At 60.9% G+C, this 27,506-nt stretch overlaps 1 protein-coding gene across 6 annotated transcripts; it reads left to right on the top strand.

Moving 5' to 3' along the window:
• The first annotated feature begins 16 nt into the window (after window positions 1-16).
• PI4KB (phosphatidylinositol 4-kinase beta) lies at window positions 17-26,006 on the top strand. 6 transcript variants are annotated; one of them, XM_074929298.1, is made up of 12 exons: window positions 3,751-3,832; window positions 6,486-7,455; window positions 17,497-17,541; window positions 21,490-21,717; window positions 22,110-22,337; window positions 22,433-22,542; window positions 22,825-22,929; window positions 23,551-23,674; window positions 23,751-24,016; window positions 24,168-24,300; window positions 24,564-24,684; window positions 25,158-26,006. In XM_074929298.1, exons 1-12 carry the CDS (start codon window positions 3,768-3,770, stop codon window positions 25,337-25,339), a joined length of 2,577 nt encoding a protein of 858 aa, XP_074785399.1. In that variant the 5' UTR covers window positions 3,751-3,767; the 3' UTR covers window positions 25,340-26,006. The 6 variants fall into 6 exon arrangements, with proteins under 6 accessions (XP_074785401.1, XP_074785402.1, XP_074785403.1 ...); XM_074929300.1 differs by lacking the exons at window positions 3,751-3,832; window positions 6,486-7,455; window positions 17,497-17,541 and adding exons at window positions 17-90; window positions 488-606 and having other exon boundaries at window positions 25,158-26,005; XM_074929301.1 differs by lacking the exons at window positions 3,751-3,832; window positions 6,486-7,455; window positions 17,497-17,541 and adding exons at window positions 18-90; window positions 491-606 and having other exon boundaries at window positions 25,158-26,005.
• The last annotated feature ends 1,500 nt before the right edge of the window (window positions 26,007-27,506 follow it).

The raw sequence follows: 27,506 nt of genomic DNA, 5'->3' as shown, positions 1-27,506 counted from the left end.
AGGCGGCGCCGCGGGCAGCCCCGGCCGCCGGGGCCTGCGCCAGCCCCGCCGCGCCGCCGGCCCGGCCCGCTCCGCCCCGGCCCCGCGCAGGTGAGCGCCGCTCCGGGACGCGTTGGGTCCCCCGAGGCCTTTCCCGGCACCCCGCGGCCTCCCCCGGAACACTCCGTCCGGTCGCCCGGCCCGGGCCGCGGCGGCACCGTCCCCCCCCCGGGGAGCGGGGGGTGTCTACCGGGTCGGTTCTGCCGCCGGTCGGGGGGGGGGGGGGCGGTCGCCGGCCCGCGCTCTTTACCGGGGAGCTGTCGCCGCCTCCTTCCACCGGGCCGGGCCCCCCGGGGCTGCGCGGGGCTGGCCGGGGCCTCTGCCGCCTGCCCCGGGCTCGCCAGCACCGGCGAACGGGGCTTTGCGGGCCGAGAGCGCCGCGTCGCGCAGGAAAATCATCTTTTCCGCTTTTTTTTTTTTTTTAAAATTTTGTTCCTTCCTCTCTCAGCAGCAGCCGATCGTCCCCGGAGCCCCGCGGAGCCGCTGCCCAGGATGAGCCGCCTGCGCTGCCCCGTGCCTCGGCATCCCAGACCGGAGACGCGGCCGCGCGGGATGGGATCGCCCCAGGTACCGCTGCTTGTCCTTCCCGTCCCCGGGGACCAGGCGACAACCCCCGCCGGCCCCCGGTGCCGCTGCGCCGCCGGGGGGGACACACCGGCCCCCCTCCGGGGTGCGGCCGGATTCCGTGTCGCAAGGGCCCGGGCAGAGACTTTCTGAGCTGGTTCTCCTGGCGCCGTTGGACTCTCGGTTCTGAGGAGGCTTTGCCAACCCCCCCGGGGCCATCTGGCGCCCCTCGTGCTTTGTAATTGCCTAAAATATCTGCTTAAAGACCGGAGATATTATGTAACGCGCTCGGCTGGGGGGCTGCTGAGCAGAGGTTCTTCAGGACAGGCTTTGCCCTGGGTTAGTAATCCCTCGGGGCGGTTTTCCCCCCCTTGAAACATCCTGCTCCGAGTCGCTGGTAGCTTTAGTCAAGATAAATAATACCAATGATACCGAATCCCCCCCGCCGCTCTCCCCTACTTCCCTTTAACCCGTGGTGGAGCTTTGCGGAGCAGCGGGGGGAATTAACCGGGCGCCGCTCGGGGTGGAGACGCCGCTTTCCAGCTCTTTCGCCCGGCGCTGCCGCCGTCCCGCTCGGGCGCTGCCTGGAAGAGGCTTTTCGGCACCTCCGAGGGTTTTAACTCTCCTCGGGGACTTCACCGCGCTCCGTGCGGACGCGCAGCCGGGCCGGGGGCTCTGCTCGGCGCGGATCACAGCCTCCGAGCTCCGGTTTGGAAATCCCGAGTGGGATTTTGGTCTGTGCCGCAGTCGTGTGCTCCCTAAATCCCAGGCGATTTGTCACACGCAGCTCGGGGTCTGCGCTGGCGCTGGGGACGTGGGCTCCCACCTTTCCTCCTTCCATTTTCTGTCGCATCTAGACAGCTTATTTCAAGTCACGCTTTAGAGGAAGACTCAGACGTGACTGTGGGTAACAACAGCGACTTGAAATAGTGAATTTGCATATATAAACGAGTGTGGGAACGTTCGGGTGCAAAGTACCTTGTGATGACTGGGAGGAGGAAACTTCCCATGGTGGCCGTGCCAGCGCGGCTTGCTTGAGGCTTTGGTGAGCTCAGAAACAAGTTGCTGGGGTGGAAGGGTTTGTCCTCGCTTGCTCAGGGTCTAATTAACGCTCCTCAGGGGCGGAGAGGTGCGAGGGAAGAGGACAAAAGGTTGGATGTGTTTGTGTGAGGGCCGTGTGGGATGAGCCGCGGCTGTGGTATGTGTGCCGTGGGTTCCTCAGCCACCCGCCTGCTCCAGCCAGGGAAACCTCCGACGGGCCGGGGCGCTTCGCGGCGACACGCGGAGGTGAGAGAGATCTTAGTGCTCTCGCAGTTATTATTATTTTTTTTTTTAATGGGGAAGTTAGTTTATAAGTCAATCGCCGGCTTGATTTACTTATCCCCGTGGGGCTGCATCATTTGTGGAGGAGGAAGGAGCCAAGGAAGTGCTGGCACTGCGGTTTGGGGGTTGTCGGGCTGCGGCTCTGCCCTGCGCCTCCGTCCCCTCTGCAGCGCGGGGGGCGGAACAGCTTCCTAGGACAGATGCAACGGAGACAAACTCTAAATAGTTTGACGTGGATGGACGCCGGGAGCAGGGAGTTAGCAGCGTCTCCCGTAAGGAGCCGGGAGGCCGAGGCGCGTTGGGAGCCGTTCTCAGACGCGTGTGTAGTTCGGCATTCTCCTGCCGCGTTCCTTGCAGCGCGGCTTTTGTTTTACCCCAGGTTCAGGGCAGAGTCGTTGTGGCTGTTTGGGACGCGCTGGTTTGGCCCAGTACAACTCGGCACGGGGATGCAGAGTCCTTCCGGCATCCCCGAGGGCGGTGGGTGAGCCGGTGAGCCCCGCCGCGGGGCCGCGCGCCGGGATGGCTGTTAGGAGCCGTGAGGAGCGAGCTCAGGCCGCCCGTGTTTGTTCCTTTACCTGATGCTGTTTCTTCCAGCATAAAACCACTGGTCTGGTGTGGGAGGGCTTTGACGTCCCAGTTTGAGGCACCGATTCAGCCGAGAGGAGCTGAACTTGTCCTCTGCTCGTGGTGCTGCCCAAGCGAAGGCTCCCGGGGCGGCTCCGTCCCGGGGCCGGACGCGTGGCGCTTGCGTTGGACGGAGGAGCCCGTCCCGTCTGTCCGCGGTGCCAGTGATCGCTCAGTCTCTGCCTCACGGCCTCTCGTTGCCCTTTTCCCTGAAAATTCACCTTTTTTGCTCTCCCTCTGCCATTTGCTCCGGGTTGTGTGTCCTTCGAGATGGAAGCGGTGCTACTCCCTGGGAGATAAGTTCCCCAGCAGGGGCAGTTTACGGGCAGAGTTTGTCCTTGGGGAATGTCTGGATCCTGGCGTTTGGTTTTTTGGAAGCAGAGCGAGACCGTGGTGCTGTGCAGAGGTTGAATCTCCTTCAGCCGGGTGTGAAAACCGGGTGGGAGCCCATCCGTGTCGGTGCCGGGTCTCTCCTGGAAGGGGGTTTCAGACTTGAGAGCGTAGAATCCCCCAGAAAGAATTATTTGTCCTGGCCTCGGCGGTGCTGGCAGCACCCGCCCGTCTCCGCTGCGTCGCTCCCAGACCCTTTGTGCCTCAGTTTCCCCAACCCCTCAGCTGTCAACTCCTAAGTCGCACCGAGTCACTCTGCAGCGGGTCCAGAGGGGCTTTCCCCTTAGCGGGGTGAGGGGCACCCGCAGGACGTCCTCCTCCGGCCCCCGGCGCTGCTGCGATGTTTTCTACCCCCATCCCGCTCCTGTGGCCTTCCCGAAGGCACAGCGAGATGTCGGAGGCCGTCAGTGCTGAGCAAAACAAAAAGTAATGCAGCGTAATAGAGACCAGATGTCTTGGTGAGGCTTCATCCTGTCCTCCTGGTTGTTTGCCAGGGCTAATATTTCTTATTCAAGTCAGGCAGGAGAGAGACTTTTCTTTTTTTTTTTTTTTTCCTGTAAAGCCCCAGCTCTGTTCCCGTAGATCTCCCTCTGCTTTTGTCCCTTCCCGGAGGAACTGTGCTCTCGAATCGCTGCCGCGACACGCGGCTGCTCTGTCGGTAGTTTCTGTGCTAATAGGGGCTTCCCTTTATTTCGTATTTAATCATCGACTTCGGGGCCGTTCCACCAGCGAGAGACTTGGCCCGTTATGGCTGTGGGTGGAGGATGAGCCACACGAATTCAGCTCAGCCTGTTTTCCAGACTGGATTGCTTCATTGTGTGCAGCCGATGGGGTTTTCATCCCTGTTGAGACCAGCGATTTGGAGTAGGGGAGTTATGCTGAGCCTCCAGAGGTAAATAGTGCGTCGTGATACGTTTAACAAATGTGAGTCACGGAAAAACGCGGAGAGGTGCGGGAGGCGGGGAGTGAGTTCCCTTGCTGGGGTTTTAGGGAGCTCTAGGAGCAGAGATGTGTCCTTGGCGGGCTCCGGGCGGCCCCGTTGCCGAGATGTCACCCAAGAAGGTGGCTGTGTAAGCGTCGGGGGGATGCGGCTGAAGAGCAAAATAATAATAATAATGATGAAAAAAAGCGGTGCGCTGATTTAAAAAAAAAAAAAAAAAAGGCAACGCGTGGATTTCAAAGCCGTGCCTGCGGCGCGGAGGTAACCCCGCAGGCCCGTGGGTGGATTTATCTTGCGCAGATCCTTAATCCAAGTTTAACCCACTCGGCAGTTGCGAGCCCTGGCCGGCCGGCGCCTCCGCGGTGCGGGGCCGGCGCACGGGGCCCCTCTGGGCCTCACGAAGGTGCCGGAGGATCGGGGCGTTTGGGAGCGGCCCCGCGGGCGCCCCGGAGCCGTCGGGATACTCCGTGAGTAGGTCGGGCCGGGTCCAGCCCCTCCCGCGGACGTGGAGGAGGTTTAACGCCCGGAACTGCGGCGCGCGCCGTCGCGCTGCACCCGGCTTCACCTGCGCGCCCCGTGTTGTCGGCGAGGGAGGTTTGTGGGGACCCCGCGGGCTCTTCCTGCCTCTGCAGCCCAGCCAGGGGGACGTCGGGAGCGTTTCCCTGCGGCGGATAAACCAGTCGGGGCTTGGAAAAGCCCTTTGAGGGCAACCAGGCGATCGCAGGCGCTTCTGCACCCAGCGTGAGGCTGCGAAGCCGCCTCTGGGGCTCCGGCGGATGCCACCGGTAAATTTTTAAAAAATTTTTCATCGGTTTGTCATCCCAGTTGTCTTGTTGAGAACGTTGGCACGAGCAGAGCTCTCTGCGACTCTGCCTTGGACCTGGCCCCTCTCCGTGCCTCTTCAAATCCCCCCACGCCGAGTTACGCCGGAGGATCTCCCCCTTGCCGGCGTGGTGTTAATTTAAAAATTAGATCGTCTGGATTTTTGTGGGGCAAGGCTGGGCTCACCAAGAAGGAAAAACAACTTCCTTCAGCTCGCAGGGTCTTTAGGATCTAATGACCACAACTATTTGAAGCACGCGGGATTTGGAGCGAAGGGAATGGCAAGCACAGAGGCCAACGTTGCGTGTTGCTGCCGTGCCGACGGGGTGAAAGATGCTATTCACAGCGGCTCAGACTGCTGAACTTTGGTCGGGCTTTTTTTCACCTCGTAGTTAGAGCTTAAGTGCTTTGAAAACAAGAGGAGGAAACCGGTCTCTGGGACGCGGCACTCGCATCTGGACACACCGACCTCGTTTCTCCTCGCTTGGAATTTTTAGAAGCGCCGCGGGTTTCCTCGCCCCTTTCTCCCGCGTCGGGAGCCGTAATCGCTTGTAAAAATAAACAGAAATCAAGGTCATTAAAAAAGGGGAAATATCTTGTCGTAAGAACCTGCCAGCGCAGCCTCTGCGGGCATACCAGGGACTGGGGGTCATTGGGGGAACCGACAGGCAGAAAATGGTTCAGTGAACTTCTTTTCCAAAGACAGTAATTCTTTCCACCGTGCTGGACGTGAAAAGCAGGAGGGAATTGGCAATCTGCTTGCAGTGCTTAACATTTGTAAAAGGCATTGTGCCCTTCTGCTGATCACGAGCTGTCTTGTTGTAGCGTATGAGCAATAAAGGGAAGCAGTCAGAGCCGCAGTAATGATGTTAGATTGAATAGAGTGCCTTATTTTATTTTTAGAGGACGATTTCACTTGGCACTGGCCGCCTTTATTCTTGCTGGTTATCTATAGAGAGGCACCGCTGCTCTTTTTATCGCGATGGGGAACCGGGAAGTGCGTTCAATCCCTCGTTTATCTTCTTTTTAAACTGTCATTAAGTGCTGATCATTGGTGAGGAGACGGAATCTGGGCAGTAGTGTCTGGACTTTGAAAACGGGGACCTTCTTGCAACAAACTTGGTTCCTGCTCCGGCTCTCTGCTCGCCCATCGCCCGGCACCAGCGGAGGATTTCGCCATCGGGGCGCCGCGTGCTGCCGTCGCTTTCTGTCCCGAAGGGAGGTTGAATGAGCCAAAGCTGAGCACGAGATAAACTTCATCATCTCCGCAAGGAGCAGGGCCGCTGGGTCCGCCCAGCCCGCGGCCCTCCAAGCCCAAGCGTTGCAGAACGCCGTTGGGGTGGAGAGACCGTAAAGCAACCTGGTTATTTCTTCCCCCCCCCCCCCCGCCCCATCTCTTTCTCTTTTTGGCTTGCTCAGTTTTATTTATCGTCATGGTAACGGGGAAATTTTGTGTAAGGGCTGATAGATGCTCACAGCTCCCAAGTCTTGGGTGGAAGGGGCACCAAGAAGACCTTTAAAACCCAGCGGGACCGGCCGGGCGTTGCGCCGGCCTGGCTTGTGTTGCGTGAGTTACCTTGGGACACCTTCCCCCTCCAGACAAAAGCTTTTTGAACAGGTTTGCACCAACCCTCCCCTCGGCGCTCGGTGTCCCTTGAGCTGTGTCCCAGCATGGATTCCTGTGTTCCCACCTCCGGGCTGGCAGCAGGTCTCCTCCTCAGGTTGTGTCCCTGACTCTTTTTTTTTTTTTTTTTTTTGTTCTTTTGTCTCGTTTTCCTTTCAGCTTTGAGGTGTGCAGACCCGCCACTGCTATGGGAGACTCTGTCGGAGACCCAGCCCGAGGGACAGGCTTGGAGCAGGCGCCCGGCTCGGCGCCGCAGGGGAATGGCGGGACGTCGCTCAGCGTCATCACGGAAGGCGTCGGGGAGCTGGCAGTCATCGATCCCGAAGTGGCGAAGAAAGCCTGCGAAGAGGTCCTGGAGAAGGTCAAGCTGATGCACGGCGTCTCCTCCGACAGCTTACCGAAACCGGCCGATGGCGGCGAGGCCGAGCGAGCCCCACGGACCGTGGTGGATTTGGCCAACGGGGACCTTGGGGAGGGCTGTGAAATCAAGTGCTTGGACGATCCGCCTGGCACGGCCTCTAAGATCCAGGAGGAGGACGAGACCATGGCCAACACGGTGAAAACGGCCCGGAAGCGGCAGAAGAATAACTCTGCTAAGCAGTCCTGGCTCCTCCGGCTCTTTGAATCCAAACTCTTTGATATCTCCATGGCCATTTCATACTTGTACAATTCAAAGGAACCTGGTGTGCAGGCTTACATTGGGAATAGGTTGTTCTGCTTTAGGAACGAAGAAGTGGACTTCTACCTGCCTCAGCTGCTGAACATGTACATTCACATGGACGAGGACGTGGGGGATGCCATCAAGCCCTACATCGTGCACCGCTGCCGGCAGAGCATCAACTTCTCCCTGCAGTGCGCCCTGCTGCTGGGCGCCTACTCCTCGGACATGCACATCTCCACTCAGCGACACTCCCGCGGGACCAAGCTGCGGAAACTCATCCTCTCGGACGAGTTGAAACCAGCTTACAAGAAGAGGGAGCTGCCGTCGCTGAGCCCGGCGCCCGATACGGGGCTGTCTCCTTCCAAAAGGACTCACCAGAGGTCCAAGTCGGACGCCACCGTTACCATCAGCCTGAGCAGCAATCTGAAGCGCACAGCCAGCAATCCCAAAGTCGAGAGCGAGGAGGAGGTAATGCCGGGGCTCTCCGGGGCTCAGCCTGCCTGGGAAGGGATGGCCCCGGGGCCGTGCTCGGGCGGTTGGTTCTCACCTCGTGGCTCCTCCTTTACCGCAGCTTTTTTGTCCCTAGTTGCTGCAAACGAGTGAAGTTTTGATTCCCGGTGGGTCACTCGGGGGTGCCGGGGCTCCAGAGGGGAGGTTTCTGGGTGCGAGGGGGAGGGAGGGCGTTCGATGGCTCCAAGGTAAGGCGGAAAGCTGGGTCAGGAGGGCTGAGTCCCTTCCTACGCTGCTCAATTCCCACACGGTTTGGGCAACTCAGCCGGTGCCTCCGTTTTGCAATCTGCAGCCATCTGATCGCTGCTGGAAACCTGATTTCCTCCTTGTCCTGACTTGTTCAGATTTAGCAACGATGAGGTTTATTCGTGGGTGGAAAAGGCCCTGGGCAGCTGGGAGCAGGAGGAGGTGAATCCCATCAGCTCGGCGTCCCGGTGCCCTGGCCAAAACGAGCCTCTGGTGCACACACCCTGCTTGGCCGTAGGGCCGAGAGCTGCAGCTGTGAGCTTTGTCCGTGGCTGCTGTCCTGTGCCGAGCTCTGCTTTGGATTTCCGTCGCCTTTCCGCGGCGCCGTGGTGGTGGAGAGCTGGGCTTTCCCTGCCGGAGGGGCTGGAAGCAAAGGGGACGCTTCCCGTTCCCAGGGTTGGGCGCCGATGCGGGTTGATGCCAAAGCAAACGGCAGTGAAACAGGTGAAGGGGCGTGTGCGCGGTGCGGCTCTGCCAAACCCAAATAGCTCCCGCGGGCTTTGCGGCGTTTGGTTTCAGTGTCAGAAAGCCGTCGGCACCGAGTTGCTTTGGCTTTAGGGCTGAGCTGCTGCGTCGGCGCTCGCTGGAGAGCAGGGTTTGTCCCAGAGAAAACGCAGCTGCTTCGCTTCGCGCGTCTGCCGAGACGGAGCAGAAGGATGAGCAGCACCCCGGGTAGTGGGGACGCGAGGCTGGGGGGAAAAGAGCTGGAAGTGGAATTGTTTTATTTTGCCGCTTTGTTTGGAAGGGCTGATGTTTTTTTAGCGCGAGCATCAGCCTGAGCTGGTGAGAAATGCAGGGCTGAGGTGGGAACGCTGAGCGGGAGGGGAGGACGGAGGAGGTGAGCTGGTGCTAAACGCAGGCTTTAGGAGCAGTGCTAACCGAGTCGGAGAAAAGCAGCGTCTCTTCCAGGAGTTAAGAAGTTGAAACACTCCCCCGGGGAGGTGGTTCACCTCTCCAGCGGGGATGGCTCAGCGGGCTCGGAAATGGCTCCTAAAACCACAGTAGCAAAGGTTGGGTCCCGGCGGGGGCTCACGCTCCTTTTCTGGGTCATCCCTGTGCCTCGTGTGGATGAGACCTGGAAAGCCGCCTTCCCCGCGGCTCCGTCTAGACATCCGAGATCTCGTGACCGTTTTCCTAACGGTGGAGGGTTTCTTGGCTTTCTTGCCTTGCCTGAGATATTCCCCCTTTCCCTCAGCTCCGCCCGGGGCTGTGAATCGCTGGGGGGGGGCTGTGTGGTCTTCCACCCGTCTGCCGGATCTGGGGAAGGCTCCTTTGGATACGGATTTGGAGGAGGGTTTGGAGGTGTGAAGCAGCAGTTGTCTGGGTTGGTTTCAAGTTAAAACCGCCCTGTCCTGCTCCCCACAGTTCTTGGGTGAAAACCCAGCCGGGAGCCGGGGTCGTGGCATTTGCTGGCGGGTAAATGAATCTTTCATGTCTCTGCCCATGGGCCGCTCGGTGGAAAACAACCGGGCAGCGGAGAGCAGGACACGCCGAGGCCTCTGCTCACACTGGCTGCAGCTTCTTGAATAATGGAAACCGAAGCTTTACATAAATGATGGATGAAAGCAGCGCTGCAGAGTTTCTCTTGGCAGCGTTTGAAACGTGTTTTGCTCCAGAGGCCGGGCGAGCTGCGAGCGGTGCACGGCAGCAGGGGTACTCCAGGCGCCGTAAGAACTTCCCCGGCCTCCGAAGAGCCCCCGCCGGCTTCCTGGACCTCTGTTATTTTATGTGCTGACTGTTACTGCCTCCTGTTTGAAACCAGCGATCCCCTGCAAAAACCTGCTTCCCTGGAGCTGGCCAGGTCGGGGGGGTGGCTGGGAAGTCCGGGGTAAATTCCAGCAAATTCTGGAATTCACTACTTTAAGATACTTTAACCTACAAGTTGCTTGGTCCAGGAAACCCGCAGATGTCTGACTGGCGGTGTGCTGGTCAGCTGTAGCTTGCTCCCCAGACTTTCTCACACTGGAGATTTTACAGGTTAAAATCTCACGTCTGCCCCTCTGGGAGCTGCTTTATTCCCTTCATGCTGTTGTGTCCGTGCCGTCGAGCCCTGAGTTGGGAACCTGCTTCTGCTGCACCTCCCGAGAAACTTCTGTTTCTCTGTTTGAAAAAAAAATAAAAAAAAATTGCAAACTGTAAAAGCCAGAAGTCGTTTGTCTGGATCAGGGGAGGCTGCAGGGCTCGCAGGCCCCCATGGAGCGCTGCCTGCGGCGTGGGCTCTTGCCTTGGCCTCGGCCTGCAGGCTCGTCCAGCCTTCGGCTGCGCATCTCTTTCCCGTCTTTTTAGTGAAAAAAGCCGGATACAGCCCAGCCGCGGGTAAAACGGGACGGTTCGGCACCTGTCCCGTATTGCTAACGCCGCGTTCCCGCTGCCAGCGCGGGGCCGGTGCGTGAGCACGGCGAACTCGGCGTCTGCTGCGCGTGGAGCCAGATCAGCCGAGCCCGGGGTCGGTCCTGGAGGCTGGGAGGAGGAGGAGGATGGCCCGGCCGTCCCTGCAAGGCGTGTGGAAATGTCCTGCAAGCTCTGCCCGTGCCGGAGGCTCTGCAGCCTGCGCGGGGCTTCCCGCATCCAGGCTTTGTCTCCACAAGCCGCTTTTCAGCTCTGCCCAGGAGGTGGTGGCACCACGCGCCCTCCTCAGCAGCGTCCCTCTGTGTCTGCCTGGGTCGTTTTCCCATCAGTCTTTTCTCCGCCGGACAATTTTGGGGTCATTTTCCCATCGGTTTTTCTCTCCGCTGAACGGTTTTGGCCTCTCCTACATTTCCCGTAGGTCACCTCCTCGAGACCTCTGGGTCTTTATTTCTCCTCTGGACCTTCGCCCGTTGCTCCACGCGGTGCCAGGTCCTCCCTGTTTCTAGGCTCTTAAAGGTGCCTCTGTCCTTTGCTGCAGATCCTCTGCGCGGGCCTCCGACACCAGCCGTCCCCGGATTAGTTGAGTCAGACCCAAAGCAGGTATTAATGCTGCTTAAGAAAAAAAAAAAGTCTGCGTTGGTTTTTTTTTTTAGAGCGTGGTGGAGGGTGGCTCTTAGCAGGGTCAGTGGTCGCCACTGGGACGAATCCATCCTCTTCCCCGCGCTCGCCTGCAGCTGTGGCAGTTTGTTTCTCGAGAATATTTCTTCCTGCTGAGGTCTTTGTGTTCCAGGTGTCACTTGTGCTGCACAACCACCATAATAATGGGCAGGAGGGGTTTTATTTCAAGTGCCGTTTGCGTTGTGGGTTTTTAATCCTCACCGGGTCGTGCACCTGTAACACGATTCCGTGATGTGGTTCTGATGGGATAAATGTATTTTGTGTTTGTTAATTTTCAGTTAAGGCAAAGGCCTGCAAAGGCAAAGCTGCAGGCTCAAAGCTCCGTTGTCTTGCGTCCCTCCGGCCCGGGGCGGATGGGCTCAGCCTTCCTTCCAGCCCCGGTTTTCAGGGGGGGGCTGTGTTTTGCCGGTGTCCAGGTGTGCCCCGTTCTCTGATCCACTTACGGACAAAGGGGGGATTAAATGTGCTGCGGCTGCTCCGCGCTGAATTTTCCACCTGAGCAACTTGAGAGCTGGAGGGGAGGAACGTGCCGGAACCTGACGCTGGTGCCGGCGGCGCGGTTCGGTGTTTCCTGGCGGGCGCTGGGCCGAGGGGTGGTGGTGGGAGTCTGGTGCTCCGCTGGGATGCCGGAGGGACTGGCCGTGGCCGGGAGCCCGGCATGACAGGTTGCCATCCCAGCGCTGTGCCCTGGAGGCGCTTTGCTTCTTTCTTGCCTGTGTAAACGTTAAAGCTCTAAGACGGGTCCCTGGCTGCCTGCGGCGCGAGCTGGTCCTGCCCTCGGCTCGCCGTGGCGCTGCTGAGTCCTGGGCAGGAACGGCGTGGAGCCGAGCTGGGGGGCTGGGGAAACCCGGCTGGAAACTGGCCACGGGCCATCGCGCCCGGCACCCCGGCGTCTCGGCAGGGCTGCGGGCAGCAACCTGGAAACGGAACCTCACCCCGGGCAGAGCTGCTGCTGAAATGTCAGGGAAGCGAAGCTGCGAGCGCCTGGGCCGGGCTGCCAGAGGCGCCTTGATCCGGCCTGGAGGTATCTGGGGTAACTGGGAGCAGAGAAAGTTGTCTCGTGACTGATCGCCTTCGTTTTAGCGAGTTCTACAAACCTGAGGCCCTGCTGGCTCGGGGGGGTTGGGTTTTGGTGACACCTCCTCCGTACACCCGGCAGGGTTTGCTGTAGGGGTGCAGCGAGGCCTCGCGCGGCCGCCCGGGGGGGTTCGATGCACAAACGGGTTGTGCTGCCTCTGCAGCGCCCAGACGCCTCCGGTTCCTCCCGGGCAGGGGCTGAGCAGCGGCAGCACCTCAACCCCTCCCCGCTTCCCTGCTCTCATCACCCCCACCTCTGTCGGGATGGACGAGGCCCCCCGGGCTCTGCACCCCCCGAGCTGGGGCTCGGCCGAGTCGGCATTTTGGGGGGTGAACGTGCTGCTCTGGGCACCCTTTCGCCTTTCTCACAGGCTGTTGCTTTTGGAAAACACTTTAAAGGTGGAACCCTGCGCTCCGAGTGGGAGCCGAGGCTGGTTGCGAGCTCTCACTCCCCAGCGTACGTGGCCCTTTATCTCCCCCACGAGCCGCGCTGCCCGGCGTGACCCCGGCCGCCCCGCCAGCGTGGCAGGGTGCTGAGAAATCTGGAGCCAAGGTGGCGAGTCCTGGAGCTTAAGAAATTTTAATATTAGGGCGGATGCCTCAAACTTTATGGCTGAGACTTTGCACCTGGATGAAACAGGGAGGATGCTCCCTCCCCGTGCCCCCGCTCCGCCTCCCACCAGCCTTTCAACTCCTGAAGCCACAGAGGTGGGAAGAATAAATCAGAGCGACTGCCTGGAGAGGGGTGGCTCATCCCTCAGATCCCTTCCGGAGCTAAGATCAAGGTTGAAAATAGAGCAGGGGGGGGGGAAAACCAGCTTTTTTTTTTTTTTTTTTTTACCAACTGGATTGAAGCCAGCTATTTTTCAGTGGGAACAGCTCGCTTTAGCTGGGAGCCTGCACCCAGAGCCAGGCTGGTGGCGGAGGAGCTGGGCAGACTTGTGTCTCCGTGCGAACCGAGGTGTTTGGCTGAACTGGTTCTACTAGTCAAGTAAAAAAAAAAAAAAAAAAAAAAAAAAAAATTAATTAGAAAACTGCTAATTGAATAATCAGTTAAGAATCTAGGCTGGCTGCCGGGAAGGGAGCGCTGGAAGTGGCAGCTGCTGAAATGCCAGCGCCTCGCTGTTAACTCGGGGCCGTGGCGTGTGGGTGGTGGTGGAGGAAGAGCAAAGCTTTCACGCGACGCGAGCGCTGCCCACGGCGTGGGGGTTTATTTTTTTTTAACAGCAGCATCAGCGTTCTCTTGAGAAACGGCAGCGAGGGTTTATATGCAAATCTGTTTACGTCTGCGTTCCTGCACGGATTCGCTTATTGGAGGGTGTGCGTGTGTGCGTGTGTGTGTGTGCGCGCTCGCGGGCGACTTCTGGATTTCAAAGCTGCTTTTATTAGAGGTTGCCCAACGCGTTGACCCTGGTCTTTCACTTTTTAGCCCCCGTCCCTGCCCTGCCTTTGCCAGCCGGGGTGTGGAGGAGCGTTGGCCTTTTACCCCTGGACCGGCACCTCCGGCAGCACCGGCGCAGGTGTGTTTCCTGGCAGAGTTTGCTTCCCGGCCGCGGTAGGAGCAGGGTGGCTGCCGGAGGATCGGTCTCGATGCTGTCGTGGCAAACCGCAGCGAGGGCGGCGCTGCACGGCCGCTCGGAGTTGGGAGGTTTTGTGTTTTTTCTGCTTCATCCCTTTGGATTTAGTGGGGCGTCCCTCTGCCTGCCTGGAGCCACGGGGCCCCGGTGGGAGCAGTCGCTCAGGCTGCAAAGCCCGACTCCTCCGGGCACCCACTTGATGGCTTTTAGCTAAAACTTCCACATTTCCCTGTAATACAAGCAGTGCTGGTGAGGCGTTTGCCTCTCAAGAGCTGCCTTGATTTTAGATTATTTTTAAAGATATAAACCACTGCCACCCGCAATACCTGCTGTAGTTTAGCAGAGTCGGTAGGATGGAGAGCACGCCTTCCTGACTGGTGGAAAGCGCTGTCAGGCCAAAGCGTGCCGAGCTTTACGGAGAGATGAAGTTATTTTTATTGGGATGACGCTATGTGTTTACTGGGTAGAAACTTGTGCCGAATGTTCCTACATCTTAAGAAAGACCAAGAATTTTATCCTTAAAACCCCAAAGCAAACCCTGCCGAGATGGTGGCTGTGGATGAGCCTCGTCCCCGATGGGTGAAGGGGAGAGAACCGGCGATGGCCACAACCGGCTGGAAACGCCGCGTCGCACCTACATCTCGGCTGAGCCCAGGGGACTCAACGTTCAAGGCTTCTTGTTTCCCGAGTGACAGATCTGGAAACTTGCCCGCGCTTGGCAAACGGCTCATCCATATGTCGAGTTTGCAAGGGAGAGGAGTCGTGCTGCTGGCACCCTTTGAATGTGGTTCCTTTTCCCGCTCCTTCCAGCCCGATTTCCCAGAAAAATGGGTCTCGTGCGATCCTGGTCTCCTCCAGCAGCAAATTTTGAGGCATCAGCCAAATGCTGCAGAGAGGAGAAGCCAGAAACGTGCCAAGTTTCTTTATATTTGACCAAATTGGCTGCTTTGCGGAGGTTTGTGCCCCTTGCTGATGCCACCCAGTGCACCCCGAGCCAAGGCCACCCCCTGGGTCCCCAACAAGGGGATGTGTGAGGTGTCGGGGTGTCGCAGGAAGCCTTGGGGTGGCTGGAGCTGTTGTGGGGGGATGTCAGATGCATCTGGAGGAACCCAAACTTCGCTGGGTCTGCTCGCGCAGCCGGCTCTTCCCTGTTGCGCTTTTTTATTACAGTTTGCTGCCTGGCTGCTGTAAAACTACCTGACCTCTCTGGGGAAATCATCAAGTACTGAATAGTGACCCCAAAAGTGTCTTTCCTTGGGTGGCCGGTGGGTCTGGTTGCCCCGCTGTGTCCCGGGGCAGAGCCGTGCTGCCGGGAATGTGGGGAAATAGGGAATGACCGAGGCCCTGGGGGCTGCAGTGGGTCCTGCTGCAGCCACGTCCTTGGGGTGAAGCGGGTGGGTTTAGGCCAAGCTCTGCCCCAGCTTTTCCTGCCCCTGCGCTCGCCATCCTTCAGAGCTGGGGAGCGAAGCTGCCCGTGAAATGATGTTGCTGGAAGCGCAGGAGGAACCGGCTCTGAACGTGTCTGGAGCTGCTGAGATTACGCCAGAGGGTCAGACGCTAAGCAGAAAAATCAGATGCGCTGGATTCCCCCTCCAAGTTGGTTATTCCTGTTCTCCGGATCCAGCCTGGTGCTGCGGGCGGGTTGCGTCGGCGTGGGGAGCGGGTGAGCTGGGCCGCGGGTGAGCAGAGCCGCGGGAGCTCCCGGGCCCTTCCCGGGAGGAGGTCACACAGGCGCCGTCTCGGCCGCGCTCCGCCCGCGTGCGGCTCCGTGACAGACCCGGAGCAGAACCCGCCTGGTCCCCCCTCCCCGAGCCGCCTCTGCCTCATTTTCCGCACCGCGAGGCCGACGGGGCGGCAGCACGCGGCTGCCCGGCACCTCCCGCCCGGCCCCGGGCTCCTCGTGGTGCAGCCGCGGGCACCGGGAGCTCGGAGCCGGTGGGTCGGGGGAGCTGGCGGCTCGGCCGAGGGCCGCGCGTCGGCCGCGGGAGGAGCGGAGCTCGAGCTGCGGCTTTGCCGGGGAGTTGGGATTCGGCTGCGGCTGCTCCGCGGCGTCCCCGGCCCCGCGGGGAGGCTCCTGCGGGTGCCCCCCAGCAGCGGCTCTTCCCGCTGGGGCGCCGCAGGGGTCTCCGGGCGCTAATTCCCCCCTCGTCTGGAGCAGACCCTTCTCTGGGGCGGGTTCGTGCCCCGACACCTCTTAAATTCACCGAAGGGCTTTGGTTTAACAGCGGCGTTTGCTGAGCGGCTTGATGCCTCCCCAGGGGTCACCTCCAGCTCCTCTGGTTGCGGTTTTCAGAGACAGGATTTTTTTGATAAAGTCGGTAAATAAATTTTTCAAGGTTTCCAGCGGGACTGAAGCGCTAACGGCTCGTGAAGCCGTCGGGGAGGGGAGGCTGTAGATGGCAAAGGGGAGGGCGCGCTCCTGCGCCGAGCAGGTTGTGTGTGACTTTGATTTAAGACTCAAATAAAAATTAGGAGCTTGCGTCCTAAATCTGAGAGGAGTTTGAAAATTCTACCCTCGATCCTTGCAGACTGGCACGGCTTTAGTGGAATGGGCCGTGCTCAAAAATGTACCGGGGACGGGGTGCAGGCAGGCGCCGGCGCGGCCGGGGGGAGCAGCCGGGCGTGGGTGAGATGCACCTTGCGCCGGGGGACGGCTGGATGCTGCGGGAGGAGCTTCCAAAATCCTGGTTTATTTTAACGGGAGTCGAACCGGGCGCAGCGCAGCCGGTAGCTGTGTGCGAGGCCGCGGCTCTCGTTCCGCCTGGCGCGGCAGGAGGGTGCGTTTCAAAGCTTTTCGCTCGCCTCCCGACGGCACCGTCCCGCTCCCGTGGCTGATCTCCCGGTTAGACGTTTGTTATTTACAACAAAACGCGAAACTCTGACCCCGAAATACTTTGATTTAAGATCCAGGAGTGAGTCTGGTGCCTGGGAGGGAAGGCAGCGGCTTGAGCCCGCAGCAGCCTCCAGCTCCAGGTATTTTTTTTCTGGGTGAGCCTTGCGGGGTCCCGGCGCTGTTGGGCTTTGTGTGTGATCACACGGAAGCGATTAACTTAAGCGTTGTTATTTCTTAGGGTGAGACTAAGCCTGGTGGAATTAACGTATCCCTGTAATTAACATACTAAACCCGGACCTGTTTGTTTCTTTTTGGGAAGTGAATTTTAAAACCAATTACGCAGCAGCCTCAAGGGCGTGAAGCTCCATTTCAGCAATTTTTGGCATGAAAAAAATGGATTTTCGGGCTCTGAGCGTGGTGCTGCTGAAATCGTGGGATGGTTGGGGTAGAGATGGAAGTCACTGGACAGGTGGCCACACGGGGTGGCTTTTGGTGGCCGCAGGGAAACGTGGTCGGTGGCTTGTGCTCACAGTACCGGAGGTTTGCTTGGCCGCGCGGGGGTGTCGCTTCGTAAAACCTCCGCTGATGGAACTGTCTCGACAATAGTTTAATTGTTGGGGGTTTTTTTTTAATCTTTAGGACAGTTTCCATGGGATTTATTTTATCTACTGAAAACAGAGGCTGAATCAGAGTGCAGGGGAGAAGGATAAAGTGGGTTTGTGGATGGAGAGAGGCTGGTGGCGGGGCAGATCCCAGCCCGCGCATCCCTGCCCGTCCGAGCAGCTCCCGTCTCCGCAGCTGCTTTGGGCCGGGGAAGTCAGAGCCGGAGCTCAGGCACACTTCTGGGGTAGAAGAATATTTTAAAGGCTGCGGATGGGGAAAATCTGAGGGGTTTACAGGCGTTTAGCGCTAGGATCTGCCGTTGAGCCCTGCTCCCCGTTTGGTGCCACCACGAGTGCCCGCGGCCAGAGGAGGCTCCGGGTTACATCCGCGAGATTGTCGCGTGACCCTGGAAGCGTCTCGTGCCGGCGGAGGTGCCGCTCCCCAGCCAAGGGTAAAAGGCAGCAAAATTGTGATGGGGTGGGGAACAAAAAAAAAAAAATTAAATGAAAAGTGATGGTTGTGAACCTGGAGCTAAACTATTGCTTTTTCTCCCCCTCTCCCTCCTTCCTCTCTCTCCTTTTAAACAAACACCACCACCCAAAACTGCCACCAAACCCCCTTTCCTCCGTTTCCCAGGAGCTCTCCTCGAGTACGGAAAGTCTCGATAAGTCACTCTCTCCCGTAAGTGGCCCGTTTCGTTCCTGCGCCCGGGCTGCCTGCCTTCCCCGCCACAGCAGCATTTCCTCTCTGCCACGAAAACACCAAACCCCGGCCCCCGGCCATGCCCCGCGGGCAGCTCTGGTCCCCAGGCGCCCCCCCCAGGGTCTGCACGGCTTGAGCCCGCGGCGAGGGCAGAGCCAGCGTGTCCCCCCCCAGCCCGGCGCCTCTCGTGCCGCAGCAGCCCGGCGAAACGCCGGCGGAGACGGAGCTCTGGGGCAAATTCGCTTGCACCGGTTTGGCTAAAATAAAGCAGAAAACCCCCAGGGGCTGGGGGGTGCCCTTGGGGGCTCATTTCCCCCCTCAAAAAAAGGCAGCGAGGGAGAGAGAAACCCTCGTCCCGCCGGCGAACGGCGGGGGCAGGAGAGGGCTTTGGCTGGTGCTGCCGATTTCGGTCTGAGCAGTCGCTGACCTTTGCGTGGCGGCGTCCGCAGATGGAAGAGGAAATGCTGTTTCCTTGAGTTTGACTTAAAAGTTCTCTGCCAGATGGGATTTAATTTGCTTTTTCCACGAATCATTATTCTTCCCCTTCTGTGTGTTAAACTTTGGTCTTTCAATCAAAACCCAGCGTTTCCCTAGTAGAGTGTTTTGCTTTCGAAATGAACCCTTCTCATTTTTATTTTTTTTCCAATCAATAGCACCTTCCCCATCTGTGTCGTTTTCCTGCGGTGGATGTGTGTTCTCCGTCTGGGATTCCCAGTGGGCTTCCACACGTTGAATATGTAGTCCATGATCAAAAGCACTTACCCAGGCAGCGGTGCCTGGCGCAGCCCCCCTCCTCCCGGGCAGGGTTTGGGGTGAATTCCAGCCTTTTTAGCCTTGAGGAAGAGCTACGAGGGCTCTGGGCCTTCCCAGGGAACATCTCCCCACCTTTAACGCCCGGCACGGTGCGGGCAGGCGTGTGGATGCTGCAGCCGCGCACAGACACGGGGCACGAGGCTTTTACCCCGCAGAGTCTCCTCCTCTCATTTTTTATAAATCTCCTCCAACTCCACCGTTTCCGAGAGGCGCGAGGGCGGGCGGGGCGCTGGGGCACCCGCGGGTGCCGGGCTTGGGTGGGGGGAAGGACGCCGGGCCGCGGGTCCCGCTTCGCCCCCCAGCTTTAGGTAAGTCGCTTTGGTTTTCCCCCTCGTGCCAGGCGCAGGCACCGACGTCCCGTCTCCTCCCCCGGTGGCTTTCGGCAGCGACAGGGCGCCGGGCGCCGTCCCCCCACCCCGCTGGCCGTCCCCCGGGGCCAGGAGAGCTTTTCTGCCGGGCCTTGCAGGGCCGGGGTGTTCATCCGGGGCGGGTGGTCGCTGCGGCTCTTCGCTCACCTTTCTGCCCGACGTGTAAACCCCCGCGGGCACCTGCTCCGACCGCAACGGTCGCGGCGTTTATGGCCGGTGCCGGGGATCGGGTGCCAGCACCGACGCCAGAATCCCCGGGGCAGGCGCCTGAGCCACGGGGGCCGGGCAGCAGCTCTGCTCCTCCCCGCCGAGGAGTTTCCAAGCCTGAGCAGGTCAGGGGGGTCTCGCTCCCGTGGAGCAGCAGAAATGGGGGGCGGCCACCGTTTGGCCGTGTTAAAGCTCTGAAATGGCCAGTTGTGGTGGTCTGAGCGGGGACGTCAGGGCCAAGGTGGGCAGCGCAGCAGAAAACACGGGGGCAGCCGGGGCTGGAAGCGTCCACGTGAACCCGCTGGCTCTGGAGAGGCGCAAACCTGGCGGTGGCCGCGCGGAGCCCCCCGGCCCCGACCCTCGGTGGCCGCCCCGAAGCCGTCGGCCGAAGTTAGGCCTCCCTCTGCCGGTCCCCTGCCCGGGAGCAGATCTGCGTCAGCGTCCCGCGACGTGGGGAGAAGGACGCTCCTGGAGCGTGTCTTAGCAAAACAAAACCACGAAGCCCTGCCGAATTTTAAGAGCAGGAATATTTTTTTTTTTTTTTCAAAGCGCTGCCAGTGCAGTGTTTGCCGTAGTAGAAAGTAAACGGTAGAAAGTAAATATTTGTGTTGGCTCAGAGCAACAGAAGGATCCTTCGGGTGGTGGGATGAGGGAAGAGCATCTCCCGCCCTCCCTTCGCTTGGCTTCGGGGCCGTGATATTCACGAGCCAGGGCCGAAGCAGGTCCCGCAGCCCGGCTTTGTGCGGCGCCCGGGCGGGCTGGGGACGGCGCTTCCTGCGACGCCTCGGGCCAGGGGCGGCCCCGGTTCAGCTGAGGCCGTTCTCCAAAGCTGCTTCTCCACAACAGGATGCGAAACTTCCTGCGCCGAGTCCCCCCGGAGCGGCGAAGAGCGAGCAGAGCTCGGTGGGACGCCTTTGGAGCGGGACGGGCTGGGGGGACGTTCCCCGGCCGCAGGTTTTGGGCCGGAGGAGCCGAAACCTGAAGATTTTCAACCGGAGCGTGAAGATGGGGGGGACGGAACAGGCCACGGAGGCGGCGGGTGCTCTGGGGTCGGGACGGCTTCGCTCCGCTCGCCGCGGAACGGGAGAAGGCGCGTCGGGAGGTGCTGTGGGATCCCTGGAGACGAAGGAGCTTAAAACCCCCCCGCGCTCGGGGTGCCCCGATCCGGAGAGGCCTGAACCAGGAGCACTTCGCTTGCGCTCTGCCCCTGCACGGGGGCACCTGCTCGCCTGGGCACGAGCCCAAATTCCCACCAGCGCTTCAGTGAAATGATTCTGCTGAGAGAAGCAATTCCCAGAGACCTCGGGGTGAGCGAGGCGGCACGGGACTGTTTTGGGGACGATATCGAGGATGTGCCAAACCTGGATCCTGCATCGACCCGAGAGCAGAAGGCCCTTGGAGGAGCTGGGACGTCGCAGCCGTCAGGGTGCCATGGGAGAGGACGGGAAGAGGCATCGGAAGGGGCCTCTGTTCTGCTTTTGGCAGAAATCGGATTAAATGCAATTGAGGGAAACGGTCCCGGAGGTCAGGGAAGCGTTGGGGCGCAGGGTGGGCTGGGTGGCAGGAGCCGGGGCCTGGAGCAGGCGCTTTCCAGCGCGTCGGGGGACGGAGCATCAGCTGGTTTTAAATCTTTATCCTCTGCCTGGTGGGTGGGAGCAGCGCCTGGCTCAGGGGCTGTGCGGCTGCTCCCTCCGGCCCGGGGCCGCCTCTGCTGCGCTCGCCAGCGAGGGGGGGCAGGAGAGGACAGCGCTTACCCCTGAGCTTGGCAGGATTTTTGACGTGGACTACAGATACAAACGATTTCCCACCTGCCCTGCCCCACAAGGGAACCACCAGACTGATCCTTCTCTTTTCACCATCCCTTTATTTTGCTGTGCAGCCGTTCCCGGCTCTCCGACGTTTCCCTTTGCTTCCTTTCCTCACGCTCCGTAGCTTTTTGCATGTGCATTTCCAGCATGATTGTACAGTGAACACTTTGCAAGTTTAATTCTGCATCTGAAATGGCAAAATCAGCCACAATCGTTTGTTTGTTCTGATTTAAAAGCTTGAAAAAGTCGAGCAGAGAGCTCGGCTTCAGCTGCGGGGTGGCGGGGGGGGGGCTCCTGGGTCCAAGGCGCTTCCCGAATCCCAGTTTGATCTTTGCAAAATGGTCGGACCGAGCCGCAGTCGGGGCTTCGGGGGAGGCTACAGCAAAAGCCAGCGCCGAGCCGGGATGAGGCCGCTTGATGCTCCCTCTGCCGGCTGCGGGCCGGGGAGCCGGGGGGCTCGGGGGGGGATTTCTGGGCAGCGCAGCGAGAGGGAAAAAGGGCTTTGACCCTGCCCTGCTCTGCTTCTGGCTGGTGAGCCCGGCTCTCCGCTCCCGGGAGCGTCATCCCAGGGCGGGGAGGAGGGTGGGACGGGCAGAGCCTCCTTCTCTATCCGGAATTTATCCCGGTGCTTTCAGACCGGGGAACCTGACTGCGAAACCGCCGGCGTCTTACCAACCTGCTGCCTTCGTAACGCTCTCCCCCCAACCCTCCTTCCCTAAACCTTTTCTTAGCCTGTCAGACTTGCCCCCGAGAGAGAGTTCATCAAGTCCCTGATCGCCATCGGGAAGCGCCTGGCCACGCTGCCGACCAAAGAGCAGAAAACCCAGCGGCTCATTTCGGAGCTGTCGCTGCTGAACCACAAGCTGCCGGCGCGCGCCTGGCTCCCGACCGCGGGCTTCGACCACCACGTCGTGCGGGTGCCCCACACCCAGGCCGTCGTCCTCAACTCCAAGGACAAGGTACGAGCGCCCGGAGATCAGTTTTGCCTCGGAAGGGCGGGTTTTTGTCCTCGGCACGGCCCCCGTTCGGGCCTTGAGCAAAATAAACGTGCTCAGGGCATCGGAGCGGGGCCCCCCCTAGCAGCCCGGCCAGGGCTGGGAGCAGCGGGGAGAGGGTCTGTGCAGGCAGAAACACCCCTGAGAGTAACGGCCCCCCGAAACGGGCGCTGCAGGGGGGCACTGGGAGGCCCAGCCCTGCCCTGGGTGCTGTTCCACGTCTGGTGAAAAGCACCACTTCGCCCCCAAAAACCACGTGCCCAAAAGAAAAAGCATCACCCTGCAAGCGCAGAGCGTCGTGCTGCCTCCGCTCGCAGGGCCCGTTCCCCGCTAACGCTCGGTTTTCCTTCCCCCAGGCTCCCTATTTAATCTACGTTGAAGTACTTGAATGTGACAATTTCGACACAGCGAATGTGCCCGCCCGGATCCCCGAGAACCGCATCCGCAGCACCCGCTCGGCCGAGAACCTCCCCGAGTGCGGGATCACGCACGAGCAGAGGACCAGCAGCTTCACCACCGTCCCCAACTACGACAACGACGACGAGGCTTGGTCCGTGGACGACATCGTGGAGCTGCAGGTGGAGGTGAGGCCCGGGGGGGCCCGGGGGGCCGCGGAGACGGGCGGGAATCGCGTTTCAGCGGCCGCCACATCCCGCCTCTCGCCCCTCTCCCCTCCCAGCTGCCCGAGATTCACACCAACAGCTGCGACAACATCTCCCAGTTCTCCGTGGACAGCATCACCAGCCAGGAGAGCCGGGAGCCCGTGTTCATCGCCGCCGGAGACATCCGGTGAGGCTGGCGCGGGCGGCGCCTTCGCTGGGGGGATGAGTTCTGATGCGAAAAGGGAGGGCTAAATTCCCAGCTAAATTCCCAGAGCTAAAAAACCACTTGCACGGGTCGAGGAGGGGCTGTGCACTCGGCAGAGACGCTCCGGGCTGGCGCGGGCGCCGGCACCTTCGGTTTGGGTTTTTGGGGTGAACCCAGGAGCTTTGTAAAGCGCTCGGGACGCGCCTGGCGATGCCGCTTCCTCCCTCAGCAAAGGGTTTCACCCCTGATGGCTCCGTCTTGCAGGCGGCGGCTCTCGGAGCAGCTGGCGCACACCCCCACCTCCTTCAAGAGGGACCCCGAGGACCCGTCGGCCGTCGCCCTGAAGGAGCCCTGGCAGGAGAAAGTCAGGTAGGGCGGGAAGGGCCGCGCCGGCCCCGGCGCCGCAGGGACTTTGTCCGGCCCGAAAATCCAAGGAAGCGGCTCTCTGGTTTGGGCAGGAAATCACCGTGGCCTCGGCTTTAGGCCCCGCTCGTCCCGGGGTGGGGGTGTTCGGGTGTGCCGGGGGAGGGAGGGCAGGTTTGCTGCTCCTGCCCTAGGCTTTGAGGGGCTTTACCGGGTATTTATCCACCTCCTTTAGGTCGGAAGAGTCTGGCCTGTTCCAAAATAAACCCGTTGGGGTTCCGGTTCTTAGAGTTCTACATCCAACCCCCAGATTTCAACTTGAACGAGAGGGAGAACCCTCCGCTCTGTAAATTTGGGGGTAGCCTTGTCCTCTGACGGAGGGGTGGGGGACGCGGGGAGTTGATCCCCTTCTGCTGTTCTCGGGGCTGGCTTGTGGCTCAGGTGAGGTCGGCACCGTGCTCCGGGCAGCTCGTCCCCTCCAGGGCCCCGGAGCTCGTTCTGCTGCCGCCCCGACCGAGCCTTCCCAGGGGTTTTTCCTTGCTCTGACCCCCTGACGGGAGACCTCGGGGCTGCCTCGCTGCCCCCCCGCCCTCTCCTCACGCTCTCAACCCCGTCCCTTCCCCGCAGGAGGATCCGGGAAGGGTCCCCCTACGGCCACCTGCCCTCCTGGCGCCTCCTCTCCGTCATCGTCAAGTGCGGGGACGACCTCCGGCAGGAGCTGCTCGCCTTCCAGGTCCTCAAGCAGCTGCAGGTGAGACGGGAGAGGGGCTGGGCGCGGGGCCCGCGGCCGCCCTGGTCCTGAGGGATTTTCTCGCTCTCTCCCACAGTCCATCTGGGAGCAGGAGCGCGTCCCGCTCTGGATCAAGCCATACAAAATCCTCGTCATCTCCGCCGACAGCGGCATGATTGAGCCAGTCGTGAATGCTGTGTCCATCCACCAAATCAAGAAGCAATCCCTGCTCTCGCTGCTGGATTATTTCCTGCAGGAACATGGCAATTACAACACCGAGTCCTTCCTGACGGCCCAGAGGAATTTCGTGCAGAGCTGCGCCGGTTACTGCCTGGTGTGTTACCTGCTGCAGGTCAAGGACAGGTGGGTCCCCGCGCCGCGGCCGCGTCTCCCGCCGGGATTCGTGGTTTTGTCCCAGGAGCAGCCGGGAAGTCCCGGGAGCAGCGAGTGCAGCTGCTGCCGGGGCCGTGCCCGCCACCGCACGGCTCCATGCGGCGTTTTCCCGGCGGCGCAGGCACAACGGCAACATCCTGCTGGACGCGGACGGGCACATCATCCACATCGACTTCGGGTTCATCCTCTCCAGCTCCCCCAGGAATCTGGGCTTCGAGACCTCGGCCTTCAAACTCACCACGGAATTTGTGGATGTGAGTGAAGGGGGGACGCAGGGGGCGAGGGGGGACCCCACGGCGTCGGGGGCCCCGTGGAGCCTTTGGCAGCCGGGTTGAGGCCCGGCCGGGGGGTGGGAAGCTGCCGGTGCTCTCTGCGGCCCGGGTTCACTCCGAGAAGTGAAATTCCCGAAAAAGTCCCGTCGTGCCGCCCCCGCTGACGGTCCCTCTGCTCCGCACACGCCGTTGTCCCGCGGTTTCTCCGTCCGCTGCCCTCGGCCCACGCAGCTTCTCCCTTGCAGGTGATGGGGGGCCTGGACGGGGACATGTTCAACTACTACAAGATGCTGATGCTGCAGGGTCTGATCGCGGCCCGCAAGCACATGGATAAAGTTGTGCAGATCGTGGAGATCATGCAGCAGGGTGAGGGGACCCAGAGCTGCCCCGCGCGGGTCTGGCGGCGCGGAGCGACACCCTGAGACCCTCGGCGAGGGCAGGAAAGCTGGGGGGGGGGGTTGGGTGGCGCCCGGAGAGGCTCTGGGGAGCCCCGGGAGGGTCTGGGGGGGGCACGGGGAGAGCTCCTGGCCCGGGGAAAGGGGTTGGGGGACGCTGGATGCCGGGAGGGGTGCGCGGCCCCGGGGCGCGAGGGAGCGGCCCCCGACCCTCCTCCACCTCTCGGACCTCGCGGGGTCTGGGGGTGCCTGGCCCACGGGGACACCCGACACACGCCCGGGGAAGGGGGGGTGCCGTTCCCTCGGCGTGGGAACGGGCCCTGGACGTGCGGCAGCGGGTTGTAACTAACCCCCCGCCCCGTGCCGCAGCCCGGCCTCGGAGCCCGCGACCGCGCAGGGACGGGGACGCCGAGGGGCTGCGCTGAAGCGTCCCCGTCCCCGCAGGGTCGCAGCTCCCCTGTTTCCACGGCTCCAGCACCATCCGCAACCTGAAGGAGCGTTTCCACATGAACATGACGGAGGAGCAGCTGCAGCTGCTGATCGAGCAGATGGTGGACGGCAGCATGCGCTCCATCACCACCAAGCTCTACGACGGCTTCCAGTACCTCACCAACGGCATCATGTGAGGGCCGCCGGCTCCGCTCCCCCGCGCCCGCCGCGCGCCGGCCCTCGGGCCTCGACGGTGGAGGCCGAGCCTCAGCCCCTTCCCGGGGCTGCTGTAGCCGAGACGCCTCAACAAAACAACAAAATGAAACCGGGGAAAAAAAAAAAACCAAGCGGTCGCAGCAGCAGGAAAAAAAGGAAAAAAAAAAAAAAATCCCACTCATGGAAAAAAAAAAAAAAAAAAAAATCTGAGCGCGGCGGAGATGCGGTAACTGTCGTTGTCACGCGGGCGCGGGGCGAGAGCCGGCGAAGGACCTCGGGGCGGGGGGGCAGCACCCGGCCCCCCCCGTCCTCCCGCCAGTATTAGCGCCCGTTGGTTCCCGGGAACTCGCCCACAATCTCATGAAATGTTTTAGGACCTGGGGAGGGGACGCGGGGCCTGGCCCCCACCCTTCGGCCTCTGCCGTGGCTCCAACCTTCCGCCGGTCCCCCGCGAAGGTGAAACCCCCCCGGCCCAGCCCCGCATGTGTGTGCCCCCCCCCCCGCGGCCTCAGCCTCGCCCCGATCCCCCCTCAGCCCCCCCCTTGGTTTCTTGCCCCCCCCCCTTCCCCCTATTGAAAGCTGAAGCCCCTCCCGCAGCCCCCACGGCTGCTGCATCAAGGGGGGGGGGGGGGGGGGGGGGGGCGGGCCTGGGGGGGGGATGAGGTTTCCCCACGGCTGGTGCCCCCTCGGGGGGGGCGGGGGGGGGGGGGGGGGGGGCTGGTGCAGCCTCGTGCTCCTTACGAGCATTTTTTTTTTTTTTTTTTTTTTTTTTTGACTCTGTTCCAGGAATTTGGGACTGTGAAGCTTCACACAACCCCCCCACCCCCCCACTGCAATAATTTCCAGCTGCTTTTCCTCGCCCTCAGTGTCAGGCAGGGCTGGGGGGGGCTGGAGCTGGGCTGGGGGGGCAGTTCCCCTTGCCGGGGCGGGGGGGGCTGGAGGGAGCCTGGTGCCTTCCCAGGGTCCCAGGGGGAAGGAAGGAAAGGGTGCCACCCCCCCCCCCCCCAAGCCCCTTTCTTGGCTTTAAGAGCAGCAAAACACACACACACCGGCTCTGCCCCCCCCCATGTCCCCCCCCAGCTCAGCCCGTCCTGCTGGTCAGATGGTGACACCCCGAGTGTTGTTCCCCCCCCCCCCTCCCCCGGCCTTGTCCCCTCCGTGGCCCCCCCCGCCGGCCCGTGCCCCCGGTCTCTTTGTTTAGCACTAATTATTTGTCATGTTGATTATTTAGCATTAAAAAACAAAAAAATTCTATTTTAAAAAGCTGGCTGCCAGTGGCCAGGAACCAGCTGGGGGCGGGGGGGGGTTAATGGGGGCGGGGGGGGGTTGTCCCCATGCCAAGGGCACCCCACAACTGTGTCACGGGCGCTCACAAACCTCATCTGGGGGTTCCCCGCCCAGCTTTGCCTGAGGGGGGGCCCGGAGGAGCCCTAAGGCCTCTCTGGGGCAGCAGGGACAGAACCGGGAGGGGGGGGCTCAGCCCCTTCCACCCCCTTTTTTGGGGCAGGACCAACACCGTTGTGGTGGAGCGGGGGGGGCACAGGCCCCCTCCCGGGACACACGCGGGGCCAGGTAAGCAAGACAGGGCACAGCAGGGGTTAAACCACTAAAAGTTTAATTAATTGCATTATTACTACAAGAATAAAGGATACCTGAGAGCCTCTTGCAGTGCCCGTAGTTTTACTGTAGCATAATCACAACCCCCCCCCCGGTACAGCCGCCCCCCCCCCGCCCCCCCGCGTTAACAGAAATCGCTCTAAAGGCACTGAAGTGCTTGAAAACCCCGGTTACAAAGCAATTTTTGTTTTCCTTCCTCTAAAACTCGTAGAAACTTTAGGTTCTTCTCTATTATTAAACATCATTTACACGTTCACAGCCCCACGCGATGCGGCGGGGGGGGGGGGGGGGGCGAAGGGGGGGGGGACACGCAGCGGGGAGGCTCAGCGCTGGGGGGGGGACCTGGCCCAGGGGCTGTGGGAACTGCTGGTTGCTTTTTTTTTTTTTTTTTCTCCTTTTCTTTTAAAAACACACACACACACACCCCCCCTCCCCAAACCCGCCTCTGCGTGTGCCTCCAGCTGAATCCACCTGCAGCGAAGGGGAGGATTATTTTTTTTTTCCCCCCCCTCAGGCTTAAAAAAAAAAAGG

Source organism: Athene noctua, chromosome 29, assembly GCF_965140245.1.
Source record: "Athene noctua chromosome 29, bAthNoc1.hap1.1, whole genome shotgun sequence".
NCBI classification, from domain to species: domain Eukaryota; kingdom Metazoa; phylum Chordata; class Aves; order Strigiformes; family Strigidae; genus Athene; species Athene noctua.
The sequence above is the reverse complement of the archived record's forward strand: the minus strand, read 5'-3'. Positions and strand labels throughout refer to the sequence as shown.